Source organism: Corylus avellana, chromosome 2 (assembly GCF_965113065.1).
Source record: "Corylus avellana chromosome 2, dhCorAvel1.hap1.2, whole genome shotgun sequence".
Lineage (NCBI taxonomy): Eukaryota > Viridiplantae > Streptophyta > Magnoliopsida > Fagales > Betulaceae > Corylus > Corylus avellana.
In genome coordinates, this window is record NC_142491.1 from 41,185,299 (window position 1) to 41,209,210 (window position 23,912).

At 36.2% G+C, this 23,912-nt stretch overlaps 2 protein-coding genes across 4 annotated transcripts; both read left to right on the forward strand.

The window, feature by feature from the left end:
- Window positions 1-1,101: 1,101 nt before the first annotated feature.
- On the forward strand, window positions 1,102-12,660 carry LOC132166957 (uncharacterized). The gene is made up of 12 exons (XM_059577822.2): window positions 1,102-1,262; window positions 3,257-3,338; window positions 3,416-3,480; window positions 3,597-3,659; window positions 6,693-6,773; window positions 7,457-7,618; window positions 7,717-7,815; window positions 8,241-9,979; window positions 10,074-10,219; window positions 10,324-10,472; window positions 11,377-11,415; window positions 11,513-12,660. The coding sequence occupies exons 1-12, from the start codon at window positions 1,143-1,145 to the stop codon at window positions 12,512-12,514; spliced, it is 3,747 nt and encodes a 1,248-aa protein (XP_059433805.2). The 5' UTR covers window positions 1,102-1,142; the 3' UTR covers window positions 12,515-12,660.
- A 1,629-nt stretch (window positions 12,661-14,289) lies between these two features.
- On the forward strand, window positions 14,290-22,770 carry LOC132166567 (2-oxoglutarate and iron-dependent oxygenase domain-containing protein CP2). Of its 3 annotated transcripts, XM_059577415.2 has the most exons (9): window positions 14,290-14,708; window positions 17,733-17,780; window positions 18,064-18,240; window positions 18,337-18,487; window positions 18,592-18,678; window positions 19,743-19,867; window positions 20,517-20,635; window positions 22,255-22,366; window positions 22,454-22,770. In XM_059577415.2, exons 1-9 carry the CDS (start codon window positions 14,400-14,402, stop codon window positions 22,487-22,489), a joined length of 1,164 nt encoding a protein of 387 aa, XP_059433398.1. In that variant the 5' UTR covers window positions 14,290-14,399; the 3' UTR covers window positions 22,490-22,770. The 3 variants fall into 3 exon arrangements, with proteins under 3 accessions (XP_059433398.1, XP_059433404.1, XP_059433412.1); XM_059577421.2 differs by lacking the exon at window positions 17,733-17,780; XM_059577429.2 differs by lacking the exons at window positions 22,255-22,366; window positions 22,454-22,770 and having other exon boundaries at window positions 20,488-20,611.
- Window positions 22,771-23,912: the final 1,142 nt, after the last annotated feature.

Sequence of the window (23,912 nt, forward strand, 5' to 3'; positions counted from 1 at the left end):
TTATCAATGATTCAACAGTTGGCGCTTATAATTTTAAAGTTTAGGTTCTTAAATCACAATGTTAAAATTAAAAACTATTTATTTAAAAGAAAATAAGTTAACATTTCAAAAAGTAATAAACCGTTGGATTTTAATAACGAAACTTCAAATCTTAAAGGGTTGCTAAATAATATCATGCTAAATTGTATTTATTAGATTTTTAATTTGGCCTATACAATAGTAAAGTTCTGGCTCCCCCACTTATGTAGCAATGAATCATCATGCACATCATTCCAAACCTTAAAAAGTCTTTTTTTTTTTAATTTATCTTGATTATGGAGAAAGGGAATCTATGTCTTATGTAAATAGAAAACAAAATCCAAAAGATAAAAAAAAAAAAAAAAAAGGTTGTAACTTTACTTTATACCCCTGAACTACCACACAATTTAACATACTCCCCATACTTTAGAATCTTTTAATTTGGACCCTTGAACTTTCAATTACAGTCAATTTGAACCCTTTCATTTTAAAGGTTAAAAGTAAGACAAAGACGTTTATACTCATATTTTATTTTTTTATAAAATTTTAAATTTACCCATAATTTCAAATTTAAAATTTTAAAAAATATTAAAAAAAAATCACAAGGTGTCCCATGGTTTGGCCACCTTGTGACCCTTTTTTTTTTCAAATTTTTTTCCTTTTTTTTTTTTTAATAAAAAGAAAATTGAAGGGCAATTTTGTCTTTTTAGGGATTTTAACGGCAAAAATTGATGGAGGGGGTAAATTAACTGCAATTGAAAGTTTATGAGTCCAATTTGAGATATTTTAAAGTTTGAAAGTATGTCAAATCGCATAATAATGCATGGATCTAAAGTGAAGTAAAAAAAAAAAAAAAAAAAGGGAGGCATTGAAAGTAAAAGTTGAGGCAATCCCACAGTATTCCTTTTACTTACGTGGAAAACTTCATGGCCAAGTTAGCAGCCTATATATAAATGAGAAACCCACCCAAAGGAAGAACGTACTCGGCAGTTTTGACTGCAGAAGACATAGGGCACTGGCAACGTACGCCCTCTCTCGCACCAGACGCCCTTACTGATACTGTCAAAGCGTTCAGAGCCAACGAAAGTGTTCGCTGAAATTCCTGAGTGAAAAAGTGAGACAACATGGGCGTGTCTTTCAAGGTTGCAAAGGCGGGTACGAGGTACCGGCCGAAGCTGCTTCAGATTGAGTACAAGGACGATGAGGACGGCCCTGTCTCTGAGTCTCATCAGAGTGCTGACGAGGTATATATATATATATATATATATAGATGTATATATCGACCTTATTTGTATTTTGTTAATCTTAGCGGGTTCTTTATCTCAGTATTGAGTTAGAGTTTTTGTGGGGTTTTATGTGACATTTTCGTTTGGTTGTTTTTGTTGATTAATTGGAGAGTTTTTGTTTTTGTGAAATGGGCCAACATTGTTGCTTTTCATTTGTGCATATTTGCATAGTTCAAGTGAAATGGTTCATTGGGTTTTTTTCTTGTTTCTTTCTTGGTTTACTATCTCTTTCTACTTGTTTTATTTGCTAGGCATTATATGTTGCATGTTTTTTTTTTTTTTTGTGGGGGGGGGGGGGGGGGGGGGGTGTTGGGGGGGTGGTGGAGAATAGGCGACTGATTGCTACTGCCTACACAGAGTGGCTTTTATTTAGTTGATTATGTGTTGGGGATTAGTTTAAAGTGCTCTCTTTAGTTATTTTAAGCATACCGTTAATTACATTTCTATGCATGCTATGTATGGTTTGGTTTGAAGAGGAGTTCATTAGCAAGATTCAAGTGGTCTTGGTCTTCCTTAAATATACTCCTAGTTTCTCTTAAGATTCTCTCAAGAGAGTGGTTTAGTTGAGGAGGAGATTTTGAGGAAGGTCACGGTGACTACTGATTTGGAGAGGGTTATGCTTTTGGAGGAGGTGAGTTGGAGGCAAAAATCAAGGGCACCGTGGTTGAGGGAGACAAATGCACTAAGTTTTTCCATCGAGTGGCAAATTATAAAGAAAGAGAAGGGACAATTCCATTTAGCAACTGGTGGTTAATAACATAGCTTGTTCATATCAGTTAGTGATCAGAGATCATATTGTGCAGTTATACGACAACATGGTCACTGAGCGGTTTAGTTGGCACCCCAAGTTGGTTGGTCTCTCGCTCGACTCCACTGGGGTAGGAGGCCAATTGGTTGGAGAGACCCTTTGAGGTGGTGAAAGCCCCTAATGGTGACAAGACCCTGGGTCCTGATGGTTTTAATACTAGTTTTTTCCAAACTTGCTAGGAGGTGCTTAAAGCAAACAACATGAATGAATGTCTTCCAGGATTTTCATACTAGAGGTACGTCCAAGGGCCGTTGATATCAAGATGTTTTGACCTATTAGCTTAGTGGGTGAAGTGTATAAGATTGTAGCCAAAGGCTAATTGGTTGAAATTGGTTGTGAAGAATATCATTTCTAAGCCTTAGAACCTGTTCATCAAGGGCAGGCAGATTCTAGACTCAGTTCTCATTGCCAATCAGTTCTATGTAAGTTGGATATTGAAAAGGCTTTTGACCATATCAATTAGGACAGACTTTGTTGAATTCGTTCTAAGAGAGGGTTGTTAGATGTTAGATCTTACTATAAGGTTCTTAAAGCCACATTTTCCAGGAAGCATGTCTTGCTGGTATCTAAAAATATCAACTCATATCGTCATTTATCAATATGTTGGTATCTTAAAACATCATTTTTCTATACATTAATGTGCATTTTCAGTTTCATCTTTGTTAAAGCATGCCTTGTTGTCAGTTGGAATGTTATTAAATATTTCCAAGTAAATCTTCTTCCATTTTTTACTCTTCAGCATCTACAAGGTCAAAACTTTAGAACTTCAATAGTTAATAACCTGTTGCAAAGATGAATCTTTTAATTCTGAGATGAAAGAGTATTGGGAATGGTTCCATTGTTCTGCATATAATGATAGTTGGGGCAATATGTGGAGCACTGCACTTTAGTACAGGCATCACTTTCTTGGTTCATTGGGCTTCTATAGTTTCATGGGACTCAGAGAATATCAGATTTATGTTCAACTAGTTAAACTTTTAATTCATTTCTCCTGAATTGCTGATTGCAGAACATAGTTTGTTATCAATTATTGTCTAAATTTTTTATACTGCTATACCCTGGACAAGTATGTGACATGGTGGTTTATTTGTAGATACCTTATCTGGTATTGGAGGTGATGTATAGCTTGGCTGTTTTGGTGTAGGGTAAAATTTCTGGGGCAGGATCTAAGGTTGCTGAGCCTTCAAATTCATTGAACAAACCTGCACTGCACTCATTTTATGAAGGTAGTGCATAGCACTTTTATTATGTAATAATGATGGGCCTAGAAGCTCTTCATGTTTGACAGTTTGTGTTCGTGTAGATCTTGAAGTGTCATTTTCACTGAATTTATTCCAAAATGGCTTTTCTATTGGAAAAGCTGCTGAGGTTAGCAATCATAAGAATATAAATTTTTTCAGAAGTTCTATTTTTCGTCATTTATTGCACGGTAATGTCATATGTTACTTTCGGCGACTCTTAGCATGATCTCTAATGTGTTGCAGTTGTTCAATGATGAACCAAAGCAATTGCACCCTTATGATAGGGCATCGGAGACTCTTTTCTCTGTAAGTTTGTTCATTATAAATATAATTTGATTTCTATAATTATGTTGGCGACCTGGACTTTTGTTTATAACTTGCTTTAACAAATCCTTTAGTTATCTCTATAACCACTGGCCTATTATCTCATTAGATGCAAATTAATAGGATCTTATATGTGATGATTGAGCCAATTTATATGAGTCATGCTACACTTACTCTCACTTCTTTACACCTATTTTTCCACACTCATAGGTTGCTTTTAAAATCACCATTGGATTAAAATCCAATAAAGATCCATCTCATATTCAATGGTGGTTTTAAAAGCCACCTATGGGTGTGAAAAAATCGTATAAAGAAGTGGGAGTAAGTGCAGTATTATTCAATATATATACTTGTCAAGAGGAAGTCCCATATTGGTCAGGTGTGGACCTATGTACTCCTTGGTCCTCTCCACCTATTAGCTTATGCTTCTGTTTTAGATGCTTTAACAATATTCATTGATTCACTTAGCCAATTAATGATGAAATTGTGCATAGTCATTGAGTTCTTGCCTCAAGCTCAATTAGTATAATACAAATACATGCATGAGCAAAATGGTGATAGTTTCTGCAACATTAAGTGTTGTGTTTTAGATCGTGTTTTTAATTAATGTTTTCATAGTTCTATTTAAATAAATGCATTGTTACAAAATAGTAAAATGTTGTTACAGTTACAAGATAAATCCCCTAAAAGTAAAATGAATTAATTTGTTCAATGATCATCATTGAGCAACGACAATGATGATCTAGCAGTTGTCTTTGGTTCAGCTATTGAACCATCTAGAAACCCTGTCTTTCTCGTGAATGTTGTGTGCCGATATATTTGCCCATCAGGCCTACATTTGCAAGAAGATGGAGAGGCAACATTGTTCTCCTTTGTTTTAATAAATAATATATTTGTATGCAAGCATCGCCAAATGTTTAATTCTTCCAGAAGTTGCATGACTTATGTACTTTTCTTATCTTTAATAGGTAATATATGTATATTCATATTTCATGGGTGTATGTGCATCCATTTCCCTCTCTTATTTAACCCAACATGTCACATTCTAACTTCTAGGTTTGTTTTCTTTGTGTCATTTTACTTTTGCTGCTTGCTGTGCTGAAGTTACTTAGATTGTGCCTCTTTTTGTGCATTTGGAGCTTTATTTTAAGGTTTAAACCTTTGGAATTTTATCAATCAGTAGACATGTACAGGCACCTTGGTTTTCTTAAATGCAAAAGCTTTTGAAGATTTTTGGAGTGCATGACCAAACGAACAGTAATGTTCTAAAGCCACCTTTTCTCATTTCCAACTAGATATTTGATTCAAGCATGCATATCATAAGTGCTGACATGTTAAAAAAAATAGAACCCTGCATTCATCTCTTACTCTTAGACACCACTTACATATAAGAGAGAGGAAAAGGAAAAACAAAGAGGAAAGATTAGACAACTTCCTTGGCTCAAGAAAACCTTGAGAGTTTTTCCATCTTACATACCACATCTCCTTAACTTACAATGCTGGGTAGGCAATTCTTCTTCTTCTTCTTCTTTTCTCTCTCCTATATTTTTCTTCTTTCTTCTTCTTCTTCTTTTTTCTCTCTCCTATTTTTTTCTTTCATATTTTTCCTTCCCTTGCTATCACCCTCAAACTTTTTTGATAAATAATTCAATATTGTTGAAAAGTGCAGTGGAACGCAAACCTAATACATATGAAGTATACAAGTGAACCCCCTAATTAGGAGAAAAAAATGGACAAAAGTTCAAAAAATATGCAAAACTAGAAACATGCAAGCTATGATGGGCTGATATCCAAATATATAAAGTATGCATGTACAACAAAGTACATTCAAACAAATGCAGAGCCATGTTGTCACATTCTTGTGTTTACCTATGGTGGCTGGGTTTTCCTTTTCTAACTACTTTGTCCATGCTTAGAGTGTAAAGACCAAGGGAAAAGCGGTAGTCACATCTGCGCTGTCACCCCAAAGAGAGTTGGAGCTTTTTTAGAATCATTTATAAAACCAAGTTTTACCTAGTAAGTAAGCAATATGAGACTTAGCAGCCATGAGTGTTTTTATAAACCATCCACTCTATATGGGCTTATCTTCCCAATATAAGACTAAGGTGTTATAAACTCCCCCAGTCCCCCTAAACTCCTGACGTCCTCATCAAGGCCACATCATGCAGTGTTGACAGGTTCACATGACATTACTAGGTGGCTTTAATGCCATTTGTAATGTTTCGGAGAAAAACGCTAGCCATGTCCAAAATGACCAGACAATTTGAATCTTTCCTATAATCACTTGAAGTGTTGACAGGACCACATAACATTACTAGGTGGCTTTAATGCCATTTGTAATGTTTCGGAGAAAAACGCTAGCCACGTCCAAAATGACCAGTCAATTTGAATCTTTCCTATAATCACTTATAAAGTTCAGTTTCACCGAGTAAGTAAGCAATGTGAAACTTAGCAAACATGAGTTTCTTTATAAACCACCCACTTTATATGGGCTACTCATCTTCCCAAGATGGGACCGTGATGTTATACATAGGAAATCTACTTTTTTAGCCTGTTCAATCTTGCTTGTGTAGTTGCTTAAAATCCATCTAGGATTCTTTTGTCTGTTTTGTTTTGTAAGAAGTGGCATATTTCTTGTATAAAGATACTTTATTGAAAAACATCCGAAAGATAGGAAGATCAAGTTCGATAATTCAGTTGTTCCTTTTGATGATTATAGTCCTATCGTCTCTTCCAACATATGGCAAAGATATTCTCATCCCAAATTTGCATGTTAGGCTCGAAACTAATTTATATACATTTGATATTCTGAAGATATACTGATATCAGAAATTTGAATGCTGGAATGGACGATATTAAGTGTTTGATATGCATTCAACTTCTTTTTCCTATGCATTTGGTCTTTCAATTATTACTAATTCTTACGGCATTTCATTGGTTTAGATAAGTGAGCTGCAGATTTTTTATGGTCTATTGCTAACCCATTGTCCTTTTCATTTTTGTTATTTGCACTAGGCAATTGAGTACGGTTGGTTACCTGGAGATCTTTTTGATAATATACCTAGCAAATTTGTGAATGGAGCACTCTTGTGTGAGGTGAGGTAACGCTATAAATATGTTTATATGTACATAATTTGCCTTGTGGCATTCCTGTAGTGATGCACGTAACACTATAAGAAGTAGAAGGTTTCTTGAAGAATGGACGTAGGTACCACCAATTTCTATCATGTATAAGGCTTTAAATTGTCAATTCAAATATCAGGATTATTGTTTGTATCTCTTCCATGCTTCCTCACGTCTGAAAGTATTTTTAAGTGTTAATACCCTGGTTGATTTAAAGAGGAAAATGAAGAGGATAGAGTTCAAATTTATCAGATTTAGTAATTGGGTTATGTAGACAAAGAAAGAGAATAATATACAATAACTATGTCTCTAACTAAATGCTCGAATTTTCTTAAAGATGTATTCTTCAGTGACTAATAGATTATTAATTGGAAATATTGCGCCTCCTTTACAATAATTAGTATTGATTGTTATGAACACTGAACAATTTATTTCATTGAAATTCTCTACATGTCTATTACAGGATAAGAGATTATTCATCTTGTATGATATGTGATGTGAATCAGCTAATTTTGCATCAGATATGAATTGCACTGAAATGATACCTCTTCCATTGAGATGCGCAAACCCTTCTCGAGAGATTTCATATAATATTGTAGTGTTTGATTTCAATCTATAACAATATGTGTCAACCATTAGGCATGGTTTATTTGCAGATTCAAGATTATCGTATTTCATTGCCCCAAAAAGGAGGTACTGCTGCTTCAGTGGAGAACTCTCCAATTGTTCATAAAGTGCTCCTACGTATGCGTACGGAGAATGTGGTTAAGGAAATCTCCTTGATCTCAGATGATTCTTGGACCTATGCAGACTTATTGGTCAGTAAGCCATACTAGTGAACATTAAGCTAGCTTCTTGGTTTTCATCTCTAGCATATTGCTCTGATCCTATATCCTACCCCTTATTCTTGTTTCAGGAAATTGAGTCCCGCATCCTTAAGGCTTTGCATCCTGATCTACTACTGAACCCACAGCCATTGCAGGACAGATATTGTGGAGAACTCCTGAGAAAGAAGGTAGTAGTTGTGCTAATATCTAAAAACTTGCGGAGAAGTTACTGATTTACGTTAGACTTATCATGGGAGTCCATTACCCACTATTGTTACATGCAGTACATTTTTTGTGTTTATGAAAAAAAATTCAAAATTTTATACTTAAACCTCTGAATTATAAGGAGTAGGGAATGATTCCAGATTGGCAAAATTTGTTGCTTATTTTTTTATTTATTTTTTGCATAAAATGATTGTACCACTAATTAAATTTGCAATTGACATTCTCATTGTCTATAATTTTTGTTCTTCTCAGTTAGTATTCAATTCTGGGTTATTCCCTGCACTGAGTAGTCCCCATCCCAATTTCAAATTTTGGTTCCAATGGGGAGATTAATCAAATCTTTTTCAGTATAAATGATTTTATATCCACGAAATGTTGCTTTTGGCAGCTCGACTTGGGAATTGCATGGAGCTGGAAAAGGGGAAAGCCGAGTGAGAAGATAGCGAGTAATACAACATTCAGCAATTCATATCATATGATCCAAATTTCAGGTAGTTGTGCTATCCAGAATTCTAGCTCTCAATTTGGCCTAGAATATCAAGACAGAGGAGTTACATCTTTGCAGCATAAGATTTTGAGTTCTAATCTTAATCCACAAGAAAACAATGTTGTAGTAGAGAAAACGTCCCCATCCAATCCTTTGATGATGGACAATCAATTAGCAGATGGTTGTAAACAATCTGTTTTGACAACTCTGACAACATCCAATTTTGTACCCAAACAACATTATAGTTACTGTAACAGTGATCCAACAAAATCCATTTCATTGGTTTCTGGTGAAAAGAGAAGATGTGAAACAGAAGCACCTCAAGAACATATTGCTAAGAAGCCCAAGAAAGGGCATGTAGACTTCTCTCAACAGCAACTTCCTGGAAGCCAAGCTGAAAGCAGTCTTGCACCTGAACAACAGTGGAAGAACAAGCTGTTACATCAGCAAATTGTGGCTAAAAAACTTTTAGGTGAAAAATTTCAAGACAAATCACGTCCTTTTCTGTTAGTAAACAGTTCTCAGTCGGTTCTTAAAGATACTTCAATGCTCCCTTACACTGTGAAACAAAAGACCACTGAAACTGGTTTCTGTGGTTCAGATGCTAGGAAGACAAATGATAGCTGCTTTCTCATGGACAGGAGAATTAGTCAATCTAATAATCAGCAATTAGAGCAGCAACCACTATCACCATTGTTGAGAGACAATACCCCTCCTACCTACTCATTGTGGAGTCGCATTGCTCATCCAGTTAACAAAAGTTTGAGAAATGGAAGTGCTACTCTGAAGAGCGAATCTTTTCGGAATCCACAGGTTTCAACTGTGAAACAAAAGACCGCTGAAACTGGTTTCTGTGGTTCAGATGCTAGGAAGACAAATGATAGCTGTTTTCTCATGGATAGGAGAATTAGTCAATCTAATAATCAGCAATTAGAACAGCAACCACTATCACCATTGTTGAGAGACATTACCCCTCCTACCTACTCATTGTGGAGTCGCATTGCTCATCCAGTTAACAAAAGTTTGAGAAATAGAAATGCTACTCTGAAGAGCGAATCTTTTCGGAATCCACAGGTCACAACTGTGAAGCAAAAGACCGTTGAATCTGGTTTCTTTGGTTCAGATGCTAGGAAGACAAATGATAGCTGCTTTCTCATGGATAGGAGAATTAGTCAATCTAATAATCAGCAATTAGAACAGCAACCACTATCACCATTGTTGAGAGACAATACCCCTCCTACCTACTCATTGTGGAGTCGCATTGCTCATCCGGTTAACGAAAGTTTGAGAAATGGAAGTGCTACTCAGAAAAGCGAATCTTTTTGGAATCCACAGGTTACAACTGGTGTAAAAAGTGCAACTATAAGTTCTCAACACAATGACTCTGTAAAGGCAACTATAAATTCTCAACACAATGATTCCTTGGCAAGAGAGGCATCTGTACCTACAAAGCGGAAAATGAACTCTCAGATCAAAGGCTCGAATATGAAAGTAGTTGGTTCTTTTGCTAGCATGAGCACTTCAAATGCAGCCAATGGAAACAGCCTTCCAGTTGGAAATATTCGTCTAGACAAGCCTTCAGAAACTGAAGTTAACTCTGTTCTTAAGAGGTTGGTGAAGATTGAAGAGTTGACTCAATGGTATAGTGATAATTATTTTGATATCTGTTGCACTACAGATACTTATCTTTTGTTATCTTAATGGTTATGATGTCCAACATCACACTTTCATTAGGTATGGACTGAATAAAAAGAAGCAAAGAAAACCATTTTCCCATACAACTTCTCTGGTTCCTTTTCACCCTTTAAGTTCTGAGGATAACAGGAGGCTTAATGTCTGTAAGACTAGAACATTGACGTTTGTACATCATGTCTATGAAGGTAAGGAAGTGTTTCCTGTTTTGATTTTGTTTGGTGTTCTTTTTTTTTCCCCCTTTTTTTTCCTCTCAGGTCTTATGATCCTTCTTTTGCTGAGTAATTCCCAGGAAATGAAATTCCCATGGTTGATAGAGAGGGTCAGATCACACTGGTCATATCGGAGAAGCTTAATGAGGGAATATTAGAAGCTTGTATTCATTATGGAGTTGAAAAAGAAATTGGTTCTTTTGCTATCCCTCTCCTTTTCTCTGGCAGTGTGAGTTCACCCTTTTCCTTCATTGAAAAGGTTTTCCTTTCTGATAAATGATTGCGTGGCATCCCCATGGATTTTATAGCAAGTCTAAACCCCTTCCATTAAGCACGTGGAATCTTTATGATTTTCTAATCTCAATAGTTTTACTAATGATTAACAGATATTGTGAATAACTATTGATGTGTTTGCTATTTTCTTTGTTTGGACAAATATTTTCAGTTTTGCTGACTTCAGTTAATCTATTTTCAATTTTAAGAATTAATATTTGATATCATTACCGTTTTTCTTTCGCAATTCTGGATTCTTCGTTTTAACATGATATTCCCTGTAATTGCAACTCTGTCATGCAGCAACATAACAATGTCAATATATTTATGAGGTTACTCTATATAAATCAAGAGAAAAGGATGCAGGAAAAGGAAGTGGAAATGATATTCATTGATGCAAACAAATTAATCTAAACTTTTAAAAAAATTTTTTTTGGTAAGTTACACATTTACCGGGTGGGTTTTTGAATCCAGAACCACACTTCCCCCTCTTTTTTACAGGAAAGGAGGTGCCAGTAAAGCTAGAGCTCATTGGCATGTGAACTTTGATCTTGGCATGCGATTTTAACGGAATCAGACTTTATCTGTTTTATGAAAAAAAATTTGTCTATCCACCCTATTTTCCATTATGGAAAGAGTTCTCTTGCAACTAAGAAGAAAAAGGGGGAAATAGCCATTTTCATTTTAGAATCTTAATGCTGTATGATTTGTTGCAGAAAGTGTCATTTTCTTTTGGTGCTGCATTGGAACTAATGTCACAGGACTTTTCTGGCAGGATTTACATTGCCCATTTCACAGTTTGTGATATGAATAATTTAATTGAACTGATTGTTCTGATATTTGGTATTTGCATTTGGCAGCATTCTGCGGACATTTTTGCTTCTCAGTTCATGTCATTGGTAGGTTAATTTAATTAGTTTTGATGTAGAAAGTTTTTTGGTTCATGTAAACACTATGTTTTTTTATTTTTTATTTTTTAAAATTGTTCTTCTATAGATGGCGGACGAAGGATACCGCATGGATAGTCGTGTAGAACCTTCACCTCTTAAAGCTCGTGATGACTCGAGCACTCCTCAGTCAGGTGTTATAACTGATGCTGCTAAAACAACTGGGACGGTTGAACTTCATCATCCAACTTTGAAATCTGGGCTATCACCTTGCATGTTTAATCCGACGACTAACAGCTTGCCAGCCCATAATGCCACACAATTACCATCACAGAACATTCTCTCTAGAGGCGACTTGCTCCCCACTGGAAACATTCAGTCAGCTTTTTCCAATCCCCAACTTGGCGTTGCTACCCCCATCAGCCCTGCGCAATGTCTGGAGATTTTCAGTAAATGTGCCCATTTGCAGTTGCAGATGCAGCAAGGACTAAGGCAACCGAAAGTTATGCAAAGGGAGATGTTAGTGGGAGGATTGGGAGTGGCTGCAAGTGGACTTGGTGTGATCCAACCAGGTGGTGGAATCCAGGGGCTTGGAAATAGTAATGTTAGTCCCTTCAGCAATATGGTAGGCACAGGGGGCTCAGCACCTATGTTAATGGGAGGACATAATCCTTGGATTGGCAGTGGGAGTCAATTTAACAATCTTGGCAGCAACATATCAAGTTCAAGTGAAAGTAAGCAGCTTCTTGGTTTGATTTCTAATAATCCAGTTGCAGATATGGCAAAGCTGAGGACAGCAGAAGACCAAGGGGGAGCTTTGATCAGTGGAGTTCCAATCCAGAGAAATGCTAGCAGGATGCCAATGCATACATTAAACCTTCCAGGCTCGGCACGTAACTTGAACAACCAGCAGCAGCCACAGCAACAACTAAATGAGCGACTACATATGCTGCAGCTGCAGGAGGAAATGAAACCATTTCTCCATCCTCCAGCAATGACTGGTTTAACTGTTAATGTGGGTTTGCCTTCGAGCCAAGATACCCTGCAAAAATCTTATGTGCAACCTCTAATGAGCCCACAGCAACTGAGCCCCAGATTGGCATTTGTGTAGATGAACTCCAATAATATGATGGGCAGTCCTGAAAATCCGGACCTGAGCTCTCGGATGCATAGAAAACATAGGTGGTGTAATTAGTCAGGGTTAGTATAAATAATATATACAAAAGATGGGTAGGTAAACTAGGTATAGTCTTTTTGTTTCAAGACCAAAAACAGTTTCACTGTTCTTATGTTAATTTTTTTTTTTTTTTTTTTTTTTGTAAATTCTTATGTTAAATATTAGGTATAGTCTTTTTGTTTCAAGAGCAAAAACAGTTTCACTGTTCTTATGTTATGTTATTTATTTATTTTTTTTGGGTAAATTCTTATGTTAAATATTAGTTTGGCTAGCTCAGGGAAACAAGTTTGGCTAGGAAGTTGGAACTGATTGTACCGGCCTTGCTGCTCAATGGCCAAAGTTTTTAGATTGAAAAAGGATAAAAATCATTCAGCTGTACCCCTTTTTGGCATTTAGTTGAACACGCCTTTTTTGGGAACAAGATCCTCGTTAATTCATTTGAACTGAATATTATAATATCCAGTTAGTTATATTAGAGGAGTATTTTTATTTTTTCACTTTTTGATGAGACAAAAAATACTCTTCCAATATAAGTAATTAAATATTATCCTGTTCATTTGAACTAGAGATGACTCTAATTCCCTTTTTTGGACCTTTATAATTGGAAAATGATCTTCTCCATTTAGTGCATTTAGGAGGACAAATTTGTCCAAAAAATTTATTCCCAAACGATAAAAAGACAATATTACCGTCTTAAATACATTAAATTGATTCTCTATTTGAAATGGAGAGGATCTGTTTCCTTTATAATTAAGGTGTTTGAATTGCAATGTAATTATTTATGGCGGCTCGATAGATAGGTGCTTTATTCGGATTTAATTTTGGGATCTCAATTGTAGGAGATTAAAAAAAAAAAACAATTTCCTTCTCTTTTCTTAGCAGGTCACCTGATTAGAGAAATTATCTCACAATTTATTGCCAACAATTTGCTTATATCCAATGTTGGGTCATGATTCAGCTGGGTTGGGCCCAGTACAAAGTCTGCTGGCCCATCCCCCAAAGCTCGGTCACTTTTACTATTCAAAATAAACCCATGTTCGGCGATAACAATTTTTATCTAAATTAATATTATTTAAGCTCGGTTATCAGGCTCGGTTAACCGAGTCTGAGACGGGTACCGAGTGTCACCCTCAGGAATAATAAATATATCTGAATAAATATCTTATGTACTGTTCTTCAATATATTGTTGACACATGGACCCTCAGTAAGTTCTTAGTGTTAGATGAACAGGTACAATCCAATGCCTATAAAATGGGGGTCCCCTCTCACTATTTCCGTAACTTCTTTTTACCTTAAAAAACTGAATATCCTTTGTACACTTTGTCTCACCCATAATCTTCAAGTTCATTTTTCTCTTAAACACTGTGACTGACTTAGGCATCGGAGCTTCTTTTGGCCGGACAATGCCGGCAGCTTTGATCATTTTTTCTTTGTTGATTATTCAGTTACAATCCCTCAGTTGATCCTTCGGTTACTCAGAATCCCTCCACGTCACCATTCAAAAAACTGCTCAAACATCCAAATTAAATTTTGTTCTCAAAAAATTTAAGAAAGCAAAATCGTTTAGGAAACTTTTACAAATTAAAAAATCGTTGTGGAGAATTTTTAATATTTTATTCTCTGCACTGTCCACGTCATCACCAGCCCCACCTCCTCACTAGGTTCCACATCAGCAGAAGCCCATTGCCCAACATGTACATTGTCCACTAAAACCAGCCAGCTAGAGCTCAAACCTGTTTTCAATTACCTCCTTCGTCTTCTCCCTCAGCCTTCAATTCGCCAAAACCCTAATTCCAATCTCTCACATTCTCCAAAATTATGTCTCTGGATGGCTCTGTGGACCGAAGAAAACAGCCACAAACGCCCAGCGCCGGAAATGGGAACGGGAACGGGAACGGAAACGGAAATGGTGTCGTAGAGGACGATAAGCTGACGCTGGGGCGGAGCCCGAACGAGAATCACAAGCCGGAGAGCTACGAGGACCTGAAATTGGAGTTCAGCCCGCTGCTCTTCAGCTCGCTGGAGCAGTACTTGCCCTCCGACGTGCTCAACCTCTCTCGTGACCTCAAGCTCCAGTACATGCGCCACATTCTGGTCCGCTACTCGCCCGAGGGCGAACGCACTCGTGTAAGATTTTATTTTTACTGTTTAATTTATTATTATTTATTTAAAAAAAAATCTGTTTGGTGGCTTAGAAAATGGAGGAAAGGGAGAGAAAGTGTATATATATGCAATTGGTAGTTTCTTTTTGAATGTCCGGTGTTTCAAGTGGGTTTATTAACGTGTGAGGGAATTATCGCAAAATGGAAATGTATGACTGATACTTCGCCATTCCATCTTTTTTAGCTAAGGCAGATGAGCTTGAGTAGAAAGTGCGGATTTTTTTTTTGTTCCCTTTGTCATCTATTATGTGGCTATTTATTTTCTAGTTTCAATATTTGATTCCCCTCTGGTTGCTGACTTGCTGAGAATAGAGGAAGATGAAAATCATGAAAGTTCAGTCTTGTGTCTTATGTTGTAATAGTAGTTGGAGACTTAGGAATTCGCCTCTGTGGAGCTGCCTCTATAGTGTTATTTCTGTGTCAGGCTCAGAGCTTGAGGGGCACTCTGCTTGGTATGCACCTGAGGGATAACAGATTTGAGTAAGAATTGCTGAAAGTAGAAACCCTTTTTTCTTTTATCTCTGCTGAATTTCTTCAAGAGGGTTAAAATGATGGGCATTAAAAAAAAAAAAAAAAGTGGTGTTTTGTTCACTACAGCCTATAGGCCCCCTGGGAAATTTTTTTGTGCAAGTCTAGGACATCTAAGACACATGTACTAACATTCAAGTCCAAATACAAGCAAGTACACTTGTTTTTTATGATGGTTTTTTATGTTCACTTAAAGTCATTAAAATTAGGACAAAAAAATGTTCCCTGGGTTTTAATACATTTAAAAATTGCTACGTCTCATTCCATGAGTTTTTCCGTCCAAATTGTTAATGGAGTTTCTGTCATGTCAGTTAGTAATCAGGTCACCCTGCAGCCATTTATTTGAAAAGACACATCATACGCACATTATTTGTGAAATTTCAAATATTTCTGGCCCAAAAAAAATGCAAATCTATGTTGTGGTGGGTATTACCTGTCATTTTAAATATGTGGGTATGACTTGGCATTTGCCATTTTTTTTTTTTTCCCCCCTACATTTTTTTGCTGGATATAATTGAAATCACACATATTGTGGATAACTTGGCAACTGGTTGACATGGCAGCAACTTAATCAGCAATTTGGATGAAAAAATTGCAGAGAGTGATTTTTAAAATGACAAAAACTTCAGTAATAATTCTTTTTTGAAACCTAGGTACCAATTTTTTAATGCATTAAAACTCTATAGAGTTGAGAATTTAGTCTCTCTTTGTCTTCATTTACTTAGCATGCAAACTGGGGTAGGCAGTTATTTCTCTTTCAAGATTTAAGCCAAAGGCTTAGCCTCACCCATCAACTTTTTTTCAGCTAAATACCTCTACTGGAAGTCCAGGATTCAATGTTGTGGAGGTAGCGGATTTTACTCTTTGATGGTGTTGAATAAAAACATCAGGTTTCATGGTTACATATGTGGGCCCACATCTGACCTGCAATAGAAGTTTAGCCAATTATTTATGTAATAAGACGAGCCCATGCTTTCCATTGTTCATGGACTACAATATCACAATTTCTTCCTGGAAAACTTTGTTGAGTTGTACCTTGTTTATAAATGGGATAATATCAGCCACATTTATTGCAGGTAGTGCACAAAACTGACATCCTTCATGCACGCGGGTCCTTAGCATGAATGGTCTTGATCTTGTGCATTCCTTGCAGTATGCGGAGAATGTGGTCCTGTTTAAGATGGTATACAAAAGTAAGTTTACGTGACACCACTCTAGATAAACTTTTGCCTAGCTAGCTGTCATTCTAGGGTACTTTCTTATTCATCCTCAAATAGGTTTTCTACGTTCCTATTTGTCATGTTGAGTTGACAGATGTGCACTGCTTTCATTATTCATCCAATCTTGAGTAACGTATCCCTGATCACTTCACCTCTCATTTTGGATATGTTCCTGATATGTTAGATAGAACACGTAAAATGTCTTATTGTCGGCAACATTGTTTTTTCTCTACTTTACTTCTATTTCTTTCTTCTTCTTTTTTTCACTATTTTTGTTTTCTTTGTGAAAAGTATTGCTTTCCTTGGAAAAGTATTTGGAGAGTTAAGACTCCTTCAAAAGTGACATTTTTTTTTTTTGAAAAGTTATAATCCAATCTTATTAAAAGCGTAAGGCACCCCTAAGTACACTAGAAGTATACAAAAGAAATCATCTAACTAGAAAGGGAAAAACGAACAAGGAAATCATCAGAACTAATCTACAGAGGGGACACAAAAGTTGTAGTCCAAAGATACAATGTAGGGAAGAAAGAGGATAAAATATACTCCAAGGACCTCTCCAAGTCCTCAAAGCACGTATTGTTTCTTTCCCTCCATAAACACCAAAAGAGGCAAGTAGGTACCATCTTCCAAACCGCAACACTCCTCAGCCTTCTAGACAACCACCAACAAGCCAACAAGTCAATAACCCTCTAGAAAGTGATATTCTTTGTGTGGAAGAGGAACATCATAGTAGTGGATTGGTGTTGTATGTGCAAAAAGAGTCGGGAATCCATTGATTACCTTCTTCTTCATTGTGAAGTGGCAAGAGAAGTATGGAGTTTGCTTTTCCATCTATTTGGTGTTGAGTGGGTTATGTTTTGAAGGGTAAGAGAGTTGTTGGTGAGTTGGAGAGGTCAGGTGGAAAGCTGTAACTTTTTGGAAGTTTGGAGGTTGGCTCCTTTGTGTTTAATGTGGTGTATTTGGAGAGAGCGAGATGCAAGGAATTTTGAAGATCGAGAGACATCGGGGGTAGAGCTGAAAAATGTTATGTTCAAATCCCTTTACACATGGGTAGCGGCATATAATAGTATGCGTTTTTCTAGTTTTTCTGATTTTTTGGACTGTCTTTATTTTTCTCCCTAACAGGGGGTTTCTCTTGTATACTTTTTGTATAATAGGGTTGTGACCCGCTTTTCTAATGAAATTGAATTACTTATTAAAAAAAAAGAGTATTGCTTATAGTTTCCACTTCTATATAACAGGTTCAAAGGCATAGGGAATACAGGAAGAAGATAATATCAAACTATCAGGTCTGATTTACGGTGACTTTTGATTTGGATATCTCATTGACATTTGAGACATGCTGTCACAATGGATAAATTGTGATTAGAGCCTTTTGCGGATCTTATGGAGGGAATTTGAAATGTGTTTTGCTGAAACAATGATACTTATATTTTTATGATTTAGGATCTGCCAAAGTAAGATAAAATCTTGATAAAAGTTGAACTGTTTGGAGTTCCTTTCTGCATGTATAAAAGCTAATCATCTTCATAAGTCTTATGCATATAAAATTCCTTCTTAATTATTCTGCAGCCTCTACATAGGGAGTTGTATACTATGCATGCTGCAAACTTCTTTGTCCCCTCATTTCTCAAAGCAATCAATGACAATACAAAGGAGAGTTTAAGAAGTATAATGACCGAACCTTCTCCGGGAGTTTATACATTTGAAATGCTTCAGCCACATTTCTGCGAATTGTTGTTATCCGAGGTATCATCACTCTTTCTTCATGTCGTAAGGCATGTAATATCTCAATTTTACTTTTATATTGTTCTTATGTTTTCTTATCAGGTTCTGATTGCTTAGGTGGAGAATTTTGAAAGATGGGTCCATGGGACAAAATTCAGAATCATGCGACCTAACACAATGAACAAATATGGTGCTGTTCTTGATGACTTTGGATTGGAAACCATGCTTGACAAGTTGATGGAGGACTTTATATGTCCTATATCTAGAGGTAGTATATTTCCATCCCATGAAATTTTGACTAGAAATGTAGAAATTATATTAATCAGTATCATGGTTTAGACTTATCTTTTTGTGGTTTGGATTTTGATGTAGTTTTCTTTCCTGAAGTTGGTGGATCCACTCTGGATTCTCATCATGGTTTTGTTGTTGAATATGGAATGGATAGAGATGTCGATCTTGGTAGGTTCTAACCTTCTTTATTTTCGCACTAGTTTTTCTCATTTAAAATGATGTACAGCTTATTACATGTACACTTCGTTATATGGTTGGGAAAAAAACATTACAATGGTTATTCTCTCTCTCGTGTGCATTCACCCAACTTACGATGTGTAGACCCACTTACGGTTTGTTCCTATTCTCAAAAGCATTTAACCCATTGCCACTCCTATCACTTAGCACACCAATATGCCAAGCAATGAAGCTGTTGAGCCTTTAGCCTATAACACCAATGGGGTTGGCATGCACTCTGCGAATGCTGCCCATCTCACCTAATTCTTCTTGTATCCCATGTTTTGTTAACTGTTGTTATCTAGCTAGTTACCACTGCTATAAAACGCAATGGAGTATGTGTGCATGCATCTATATATATATATATATATATTCCTAACATGCGTTACAATGACTAGACTAATTTACTCTTGGTCCAACTCCTCAAGCCATTTTGAGGGTTCTTGGCAGTTGGTAGATCCAAACTTAATTAAAAGATTGCTTTTGTTTCTGAAACCTCTAAATCCTTTGTTCTTCTTATAATTATCCTTTTTTTTTTCCCACACAGTTTCATTCTGAGTTTTAGCATGGTCAGATCCTCTCTCACTCTGGTTTAAATCTGGTGCATTTCTTTTTTTTTTGATAAGTAAGTAGCTGATTTTATTAAAAGCGTAAGGCGCCCCTAAGTACACTGGAAGTATACAAGGAGGATCACCTAACTAGAAAGGGAAAAACGTACAAGGAAATCATCATAGCTAATCGAAATCGGGAAAACAAACGCTACAGTCCAAAGATACAGAGTATGGAAACAATAGGATAGAAAGTATATCTGATATCTGATATGCCTATTTCATCATAGCTAATCGCATTTCTTATAACTGCTTCAAACTGTAATTCAAGATTATCTGATATGCCTATTTCATCACGTGTACTAATTTATTCTATTTGTTGGTATTTTTTCTTCTGTTTCAAAACTATGGGCACTAAGCTATAACTTTATAAGCTTTTATGAAATCTGGGCCAGCTTATTTATGTAGGTTTCCATGTCGATGACTCGGAAGTCACATTGAATGTTTGCTTGGGTAAGCAGTTTTCTGGTGGAGAATTGTTCTTCCGTGGTATTCGATGTGATAACCATGTACACTCAGGAACCGAACAAGAGGTATATTAACCTTAAGATCAATTCTTATTGAGTGCTGTTGTCATCAAGCCATGCCTTGCTTTCATACATTAACCAAGCTGTTTTATCTTTATTAATTCTTCAACTTTAAAGAACAACATATTCCTCAAAGAATCACAATCAATATCATTATAAAATTTATAAGAAAATTTTCAAGTCTGAGTTCCAAAATAGGCCCATAGAAGGACATTGATGCTTATAGTTTTTTATTATTTTTTCCACTCCAGTTCAAGGTTAATAGTTAACTATATAGGCAATATGTGACTCCCTAACCAATCCTTTGCTGCACTCAAAGAAATGGAAGATGAACTAATGATATGTGAACTAAGAACGTTTCCCCTTAGGGTTAAAATGTGAACTTTTTTTAACTACAACGAGTAGTTCAATCGGCTAGGGATCATGCCTCATGAAACAGAGGTCACTAGTTCAAATCTCTCATTCTCCTTCTCATTGGGGCCAATTACTTATAAAATGAAATAAAAACTAACATTTCCTTTTATTTTCAATTCTTCATGATGTTCAACTATACTTTTGTTATTTTATATAGACTCGATATTTTGTTAGTAATTTTCTGCAGGTTATGATTTCTTATTTTGTTGTAGTCTTACTTGGCGGATTTTTTCCCCAATAGGAAATCTTAGATTACTCCCATGTTCCGGGTCGTGCTGTTCTTCATCGTGGTCGCCATCGGCATGGTGCTAGAGCCACAACATCTGGGCGGCGGGTCAACTTACTTTTGTGGTGCAGAAGGTATCTCTCTCTCTCTCAAGAAATTTCAAGAAACCTAGCCTAAGGTTTTTTAAAGACATATCCTATCTGAAGGTGTGATATCAGCATTACTTCCTATGTGAAAAGAATACCATTTCAAATACGGCTTTCCAATTTGTTTGTGGTCTGAATTTTAGCATTACATGGGGAATAAGTATATGAGGAAGGAATTTGAATTTAGTATTTTGGTAAAACTAGTCTTACAGCAATTTTTTAAATTTTTTGTCAAAAAAAGGTAGGGAAAATTACATAATTCCCCCTAGGATTTTGGGTTGGTCTCACATTAAACCCTGAATTTCTAATTGCTTCAATTAAAACCCTAACTTCCATAAACACTACAATATATCCCCACCGTGGACTGAGGAGGATAAGAAAAGAAATTTAAAAGAGAGAGAGAGAGGGAGAGAGGAAACATTGTAGAGTGTTCCCATCTCCCACCATGGTCCATGGGTACTCAATCCTCCATGGCCCAGCCACAATCTCATTAGTCACCAAACCTCTCCCGTCCATGACCACACAAACTTCCGGGTGTGTTTGGCCAAGGACTTAAAAAATGAAGTGGACTGGAATTGTAGTATATTTGATTGATGTGAGAAAAAAAGTAAGAATGTTTTGTATGAAAAAGTGAAAAAAAAAAAAAAAAAAAAAAAATTGTTTTGTAGTGATTTTTTTATTTGAATAGTAAAAAAAGTGATTGATGTAATGTAAAAAGTAAGAATGTTGGAGTTGATTTTGAGATGAATAGTTGGGTCTTTTATTTGGAGTCCTTTGGCAAACACACACTCCATTTTTCACAGGTTAACAAGCTCATCTGCAGTCACCACCATTAGCCTCAATGAAACTCAAATATGGCACCATAGACTGACCCAAATACCTACTGACTTCTCCATAATTGAAACATATGAGTTAGACCGGCCTTCTCTTGATGTCCTTAAGCATTGTAGCCTTTCAATCCCTGAAATGTATGTAACCCGTTCTTAATCTCTCACCCTTCTGATTAGCATAGCTGAATGCTTCTACATTCTGGAAGGATCTCTTCTGAGCCCCCATACCTTGCCAAATTTCTCTCTCCAAAAAAAAAAAAAACCTCATGATATAAGATAAAAAATTGCTACAGAACCAGTTTTAAATGCATTCAACAGACTGAGCAAAATCAGGCGAAGATTAAGAGCAGTGAGATCGACGAATCCAAATCTCCTTTGATATGTATCTGTGATTTGTTTGCTGCATGAATAATTGATTGACCTCGCTCAATGCATGAATAGTTGCTTTTGCAATATGCATTTCTTGGCTGGTAGTTGTGCAATAGTAACATTGCAAGTTGCACTAATATGTTTGTCAAAATGGAAAGTATGAGAACATTGAGAAAGAAATACCATCATTGAAGCGTACCTTAACAATTAGATTTGTGAAGCTTTTCTATATATCCTTACAGGGATGGCCATGTTTTGTTGGGTTCCTATTGTGCTGCACTTTTGTTTCTCATGTTCACTTTTGGCTTGATTTTCAATGCAGAGTCAGAATTTATGGCGAGGATTAAAGTTTATTGTATAGTGCTATTTTATAATTTGATGCGTTTGTATGCACAAATCTTTTTGTAGTTCGGTCTTCAGAGAGCTGAAAAAATATCAGAAAGAATTCTCTAGCTGGTGTGGGGAGTGCCAACGTGAGAAGAACGAAAGGCAGCTTCTAGCAGTTGGTGCTACCAAACTGGTTGGTACATTTGATATAGAAGGCAAAAAGTTATTAGGGGTGATTAAATTTTGACTATTAATTTATCCCTTGGTGTTGATTTTGCAGGAATTACTGAAGAGGTTACAGAAATCCACTTCGTGAGCTGTTTCACATACGAGTTATGCTTTTGAAGTTGTAAATTAGCAGAATCTCATCCTCACCAACGCATGGAAGCATTTTTATTTTTTTTTATTTTGTTGGTTATGCATATAATTTGCATATGATTATGTTGGTAATATATGAAAGGTAATGGGGTTGATAAATTCATTTTGCACCAGACTTTTTTTTTAAAAATTTTTTGTAAAATATGAAGGATAGCTGTACATTCAGATCTAGTCAACTGCAATGTTGCCCAATTTATCAGCCAATTCTGAAATGTCTCATACCCTAATGTGATTTTCTTTTGTATTTCTAGTACACAGTGTGTTGTCTTTTGTAGTTAACTGTAAAATTTGCTCTCAGCATACTGAAACTAGATTATTTGCCAAATATGGTGATATTGAGGAAACATGAACTAACAGGTTCATCATCAACTGCAGTGGTGCCATCTCTTGACACTTTCTTTTTGCTTAGATTCCCCCAAAAAGAGAACAGAGCAATGAGGCAATTGAAGGAAAATTGAATTACAGGTTCTTATTGGCTTCTATTGTTCTTTTTATTATTATTTATTTATGGTAAAAATCTTCCACTAATGCTTCTCAAAACTCCATTGACAAATTAAGTTATTTTTTGGTGTAGAATGCACTATTGACTAAACGTCTATCCAAGAGCCGAATCAGACTCTAAACAAGGACATATGTTAATATTAAATGTCCAATGTCATATACCAAGGGTAAGAAGGTGGAGTGCATGAACCTGTCAATTGTCCCTTTGGAATCTTCATATCCCCTCCAATAGAGCCTAAACCAAACAAATATACACCCATCAATCTCTCTCTATCTCTCTGTCTCTCTCTGTTTTATGTGTACATGATACGACGGGTGCAACATAAAACTGTCCTGACAGGGTGCCCAAATGCAATACCCTGATAAGGGCATGATTTTTGGGAGCCTCGGGTAAGAGAAGTATAGGCATATCTTATCATAAGTTGGTGGTCCTGAGGAATCGATTTAATGTACATGGCTTCACTTTGGGGATGAGGATCTCTTGTTATTAGGTTGTCCGAATATTTATGAAATTCGAGCAATTTAAGAGAGACGAGTCGTAGGATGCACTTGTCTTGAATGGCCTAAAATATAAAATCTCAATTTACTTCGAGATGCCTTTAGAGTATAAGCTTATGATGCTCTCTATTCTTTTTAAGTCTTCATTACTCGTTCCCTTTTGTGGCCTCCCAAATACAACGAATGGGGATGATTTTCCATTACTTTCTATACCTAATTTCCAAAGAGTCTTCTGGACTATTGATTCACTTAATAATAATAATAATAATAATATTTCCCAATCGACTTTTCATATTTTACTCTTAGACTCTGCCAATGGGTCATAGTTACACTTACCACCACCAAACTTAATTTGTATTAAA